Source organism: Perkinsus marinus, assembly GCF_000006405.1.
Source record: "Perkinsus marinus ATCC 50983 genomic scaffold scf_1104296967842, whole genome shotgun sequence".
Classification (NCBI taxonomy): Eukaryota; Perkinsozoa; order Perkinsida; family Perkinsidae; genus Perkinsus; species Perkinsus marinus.
The window spans coordinates 190,829-197,468 of NW_003203396.1; the positions used below are offsets into that span (position 1 = coordinate 190,829).

Genomic DNA, 6,640 nt, shown 5'->3' on the forward strand with positions numbered 1-6,640 from the left:
GCGGCTGATGGGTCACAAGTACTGATCCTCAGCCCGGCGCACCACGAGGAAGCTTATATTGATAGGAAGGGATGGAGGAGCATTAACATGATGGCTGTATGTGACTTCGATGCAGTCTTTCGGTATATTGATTGCGGATGGCCTGGATCTACTCATGATTCGAGGGTATTTACGAATAGCTCTTTGCCAAAACGGTTGCAGCAACTATCACCGTACTAGGTAATTTGGGTTATCCGTGCAGGAGTTACATACTAACCTCTTACAAGAATAACCACAAACCGCCGCTGAACCAAGTGCAAAGTCAATATCGAGACTGTCTGTGCGCCGCAAGAGTCATCATCGAGCAGGCCTTTGGGTGGCTGAAGATGAGGGTCAGGATTCGCTCATCCGATTATCTTGAGAAACTTAACACCATGCCGACTGTGGGTTTAGCTGCTAAACTTTAGCAGCATGCGTACTGCACCGTGCAGTCTGCACGACATGGCCAAGAAACTGAAGCAGCCGGTCTGCGAGGTCCCGGCAGCCGAGGAACCCTACGAGCAGTTACGTCATGTGGATGACGAACCACCGATTGACGGTGGATTAGCAGCGGCTGCTGTGCGAAACGTATATGCCGAAAGATACTGTACCATGATCTCATAACGTTATTCCTTTGCAACTTGTTGTGTTCACAGTAGTTCAGAAACCTCAACGAAAGACAATCGTCACCATCATATGGAAGCCTACACACAGTTCGACACTGCTGCTATTATCGAAGACGAACCAATTTTGCTCGGTAATCTGCTCCTTCGCACGCGCGGCTTCGTCTTCAGCACTTTGGGCCTTCCATCCTGCGATAACTTTCATTTCTTGAGCCATCGTATCTTTGTCATATGTTCAGCTTCGATCTTCGAACACTGGATTCCGATTTTCCTGATTAATGTTGCTGTAGGAGTCGACATGCTGTCAGCAAATGATGACATCTTCGACGCCGAATATGACGTATCTTTTCGACGATGATGACACGAGTGCCGGCAAAGTCATAACTTCTTCCACTCTTGCCTGCCTCTTATCCACACCAGACGTCATCTATGTTGTTGCCGTCGCTTCCGCAACTGCTAATCTAGCAGCTTCTGGCTCTGCATCAGCTCAGTAGAAGATCCCCACACTGTGTGGGCCACACACATGATAGAGTCGGGCGGATCTTGCACGGAAGCAGCACCAACCGCGGTTACGATACGGTCAGCCATCTCATCTGCTTCACCAACATACGCTTGCGAATCCCCGCCGCTATCTCTCATTTAATCACGACACTCGTCGTTGCTCGATTCATCCGCGGGAATTGCTACGCTATCCCTTGCTCCCGGCAACATAGCTAGCACGGAATTATCCAATCCCATAATATGCCTCACGCGCTCCAGCCTCGGGTTAACTGGCACCGTTTGAGGCCCTCCGCCAGTCGTTATTATAAGAGTTATTAGAAGAGCCGCTCGCTCAATAACACTATGAAGACATCCAGGTCGGCATCCGAAAATGAGGGTATGGCCATTAAACAAAGAAAGCTCAGAAACGCTACCATGAACCTATTGGAGAACAATGGGCATGGAGAACAATGAAGATTTGTAAAATGATTCCAGAACCGGTTTTGATAAGAACGCGTTCAAAACATCATTCTTTAAGAATGCGTTATAAAACCGATGCCAGAACTAGTTTCAGAACTGGTTCCGGACGCGCGTTCAATGAACGCCGTTCATCAAGCGAGTCAGAGTCGAGCGAGTAGATCTGACTCAAGTTGAGTCAGATTGGCACCTTGATTTAGGCCATGTAGTGCGGGCCTACATTCAATGCAGCTTCAACAACGGAACTCGAGGAATCAAAGAAGTAAAACTACCCAAAAAAATCTTGTACATAAGCTTTTGTATGCTCTAGGCCTGCTAAAAGCTGATCGATAGCAGACATAAATTCGCTGTAAGTTATGATGGAGTCCAGTATGATGAGTATGCTTAGGTTATAATGGATGAGACTAAACGATGCAGTTAGGTCTCAACCATGTGGACTGAGGTACGCAATTTAAATGTGTTTCTGGGGTGATAGTTCGTTCGTCCGTTTTCCTGACGATAAACCCGGGGTGAAATTCCGGGCGGTGATCGAGGCGATCTCGACAAGATCAATGGGCTCCTTCTCAGTTTAGTCTTCTGCAGAGTTGTCGCGCGACATGCCCTCGAATTCCGCTTAGTTCTCAAACTTACACAAGTTATGCTACGCAACGAAACTAACATAAGTCGTACGTTAATATTGTTTTATATTTATAGTTATTGTTGAGTTAATATGTATTTATTATTGATAATATTGATAATATTAATAATATGGATAATATTGATAATATTGATTTTGTCGTGTTTTGATCGTCGACCAAAACACGACGAAATCAATATTATTCGAGAACTGTAAACTCCTGTTGGTCACTATATGACACGAGCCTACTCGTCTTGCATTAACACAATCGTGCCCCTTCAACGGCGCATGCGAGTTTGGAAGTTCCAAGTTGGAACTTCGTAGAGCCTGATGTGCTTGGTTGCATATATGCTCAGCATATAACAACGAAAGGGAGTCGCTCTGCAATCTAGCTGGCAAACAGGGTGTAGTCTGTTGTAATCGACCACCCTTCACTCTACGTCGTGCACGCCTCAATTGATCAAAGGATACAACTTGTATCATATAAATTCTACGGTGATGTGGGGCTCGTTTGGAGGAAACCTCGGTCGTCGATAGAGTGAGTAGTGTCACTTTGTCTCCGACCTTGGGTCTAGGACCTAGACTCTAGGTCATAGCTGGAAAGTAGTTGACCTCCTCAGCCCCCCATACCATATCCTCTCAGAGCAGCAAACAACTCGAGTGGACTCTACTAGAAGTGAGTCGGTTCTCACTTGGAGCTCGTTCGATGATCGAGATGACATTCCGTAGAACTATCACCGACTGATATGCTCAACTGTTCTTGAACACTACCCTTTCAAAGCGATACGAAACTGAGCCTTTTATGGGTTCGTTGATGGAAAATGAATAAAAGATCTACCCGCTCGGTTTCGGAACTCGGTTGGTGAAATACCCATCATCAAATATCCAACACAAGTTGAAATTCATAAAGACATGACACTGATCTCCAAGGACCAATCATCACAAGATAATGCTCACACGATCACTAGGCATCTCTTGTGAATCCAAGTTCCACCACTGAGCTCGAAAATTCAATGGTATGGGGTCACTGAGTGGTCCCTGGACATTGAGTGACCACGTTGGGGAAACACCGATGAAATGAAACGGAATAGATCAACAGGAGATATCTACTATTCATGGAGATAATACATAGAAAGTTAACAGTAGCATGACAGCTCTCCGTAGCAGTGCTCGTTCGGCCGTTACATTGCACTTTCGGATCACCTGTAATAGACTATTCTCCGATCTTCCGCCCAACCTGGCTATGTGATGTGGCACCTCATATGATATGGCGAGTCGCCATTGGCGACTCAACAACAAAGCATTTCCCTTGAGTGACTATCAATAAGAGCGCTAACTTGGGCATGTGAGGTTCAAATTGCCATGAACATTCCGTTGAATGCGAATCCTGTATCGTGCGAACTCAGTGTGAATTCGATGAGAAACCATGTGTGAGGTTCGGCAGCGCCGAGATAGTACTTAGTACTAAGTACTATCGACTCTGGTAGGTCCGCCTCACAAGTAGGTGGCACCTACTAGGTGCCTTTTCCCATGATCGAACATCATCGAGGGGTGTCCATCGCCGCACGCCCTGAGAGAGTCTCTCAGAGAGACGGGCAATCCGGTAGCTCGAGCGGGATGGAATTTCCTTTGCATTCCGCTGTTGAGCACCCGGCCAGTGTGCGGCACTGGTTGTAACACTGGTTCATCGGAGCTGTTGACTTCGTCCTTTGCTCGATCGATCTATGGGGCTCTATCGGAGCCTTCTAGTGGAAGGCTTGGAAACACAATGTTGGCCTTCTACTTTGATCACGCCTATTCAGCGTCGAACGTTATCTTCCAAATGTCGGCTAAGCAACTCGTCATCAGTGCGGCATCAGCTGCCGTTATGTTATCGAGTCTGATACTCTGTAGTTCAATGAGGACGGTTGGCTTGCCCACCCTGTTCGTGGTAAGGACGTCAATTGGAGATCCCAGAGGGCGTTTATGCAATTATCGAGGGACACGCCTGTCAGATCTTACTTTCTGCTCCGGAGTGAGAGTAGTTATTTTTCCTCAGAGCTACCCTCCGGTGAGAAGTGGGGAAATCGATGAAAAGACGATGACACTAAAATGCTCTTATAGGACTTCTAGACCGAGTGATCCAAACCATGCAGCTCTGAAAGTCGAGGTCACCGGTAATCGCATACGCACGAGATCGATCACTTGCCCTACTACGCATGCTCGTAAAGCGTTCACAGCATCGTAAGATATGCATGATCATTGCGACATTGTTTTCATCGTTGCTCTACTTACTTCAGTTACGATGAGAAATCCATTCTTAGGAAATATGTTCCCGATCCCGCTGAGGCTAATGACTACTATGAATTCCCTTCCCTACCTAGAGGCCGTGGTGCTGACCCTCTCAAAAGTGTCAACCTGTCGGCCTTTCCTCAAATACAAGCAGCGGGCAAGGAAAAACTACCTGTTACTGAAAGCTGTTCCATTGTCAGTGAAGCGATAAAGAAGCACTTTCGCGAGGATTTTAGATATCTATGCAAAGAGTTTCGGACCATTTCTGGAACCGCCTTTAACCATACCATGAAAGCTTTGAGAGAATTGAGGGCATTTACGAACGATGTTAGTGGTGAAGCTGACCGCTAACGGTTACATGAGGCAACATCAACGAACCCTGATTCGTCTAAATATCTTCATATACTCACTTTCCTCATTCTACTTTTTGCTGGTTGTCCATGAGTGTGCCAAGAAAGCACTACATGTTGACGATGATAATGATGTGAATGTCGCAAGTGTCCGCCTCGTAACGGGCTTCTTGTTTAACTGGCTTCAATATTATTATAGAGTGGCACATTCCCAGTGCAGAGGGTCAAGCTTGAGATGTCGACGCGACGCCTTATGTTCTCTCAAACTGTACAGCTGTACGAAATGTACCAGCTGCATACGCTACACATGATGTGTAAGAGTATTAGTCGGCACAGTTCCTGCCAGAAATTAAACTCCCTTGCAGCGTGCAGTGGAGAATGTTTAGTCTTGGAGACTTTGGAACTCAACACCACGTCATTATTGAGCATTATATCAGAGTCTTACTCCAAGACAGATGGTAGAGAGTGGCTGAAGAGTAGAGGGGATTGGTATACATCGCAGTGCTTGTCAGTTGAGGAAGATCCTCAGCCGGCAAGTGCTCAGTCACTATAAATGACTGTCTTCCCGCGGATATCATGCAAAGCAGGAGTATATGATTACACAACTCGTTAGCATAATAGAAAATAGCAGATTCCTGGTTTCACTCCGGTTAAGCGCACCGCCGCTCAACTAGATAGAACTCAAGTGTCAGGAAAGTAGATAAGAAGTTCTCATTACGAACTGGTTGCATCTAAGTACGACACTTCAGCTCCTCGCACCATCACTGACTATTCGGTGTGCGGGTTGTATCTCGAGTGCACGGTCAAACGCCATGCGTTATGATATTTGACATATCGGAGCATGGCCGACATGCAACCTCAAATTGCGAAGAGAGAAGAAAAATTCAAAAGTTCAAGAGGGCTGAGCTTATCATTATATCAATGGAGGCTCTAGATTAAGCTTGTGTAGCACAAATTTTTAATTACACGGGACAGTGATGGGATGTTGGTTTGCTCAAACTACAGTCACAGGTCACACCTGTGGCTCCCACCTCTATTCTGGTTCCGAATAATAATGGACTATATACTCAGCAGAGACAACAAAGCATAAGGGATCGTGCAGCGAGAAGCAACAGCATTCCTTGTAGCATTTGTCCTCGTAACGTCCGGGCTCTTTCAAGTCCTCGCTCTGAGCTTCGACAGTTTCGGACAAGAATTTGTCCTCGAGACTTGGGTGATGCATAAAGCAGCATGCAAAGGAGCCTACGACGAAGAGGTTAGTGGATCAACGTAGAACTGCTGATCACAGCATAGCTGATAATGCGCTATAAACCCTTATGCCAACAAGAGAAAAGCTATTATGACTTAAGACGTGTGTCCGGAGAGTCAATGGGGTATGTTTTACCAGGTTTTACCTCGCGAAACAAAGGCTTCGGTTCATTCATACAGCATGCGTTTGACACGGACGATTTTTATCAAGGGTTTACCTCGACGTTGACTAAGAGAATGCCCGGACATGATTATTCCAAGGATTCCTTCAGGACGGATCAAGGAAGCTTCTGTAGCTGCTCGATGGGCGGTGCAACGCCGAGAAGAAACGGAGGACTGACTCGCCGGTCTGCAAGAAATGAGTTGGGCCTCTCATCCATATATCTGTATGATTACAAAAAATTCGAAGTCTAATCGGTCTCAAGGGGGACCATTCGCGGAGAGAACGCGTGCAACAGACCACACTAGAATATGGTGACCAGAGGGGATGTAAAGCTCCGACCTTTGAATGTTCCCGAGTCGTAGCCCGAAGACCATCGACTCGATGGTGCGGCGTG

General features: G+C 46.4%; 1 protein-coding gene across 1 annotated transcript; it reads left to right on the forward strand.

Moving 5' to 3' along the window:
* Positions 1-450: 450 nt before the first annotated feature.
* Positions 451-625, forward strand: Pmar_PMAR004227 (hypothetical protein; the record flags this gene model as incomplete). Its single annotated transcript, XM_002768589.1, has 1 exon — positions 451-625. A coding segment is annotated over one exon (175 nt), but the record flags the coding sequence as incomplete, so codon positions are not given.
* Between the last annotated feature and the right edge of the window lie 6,015 nt (positions 626-6,640).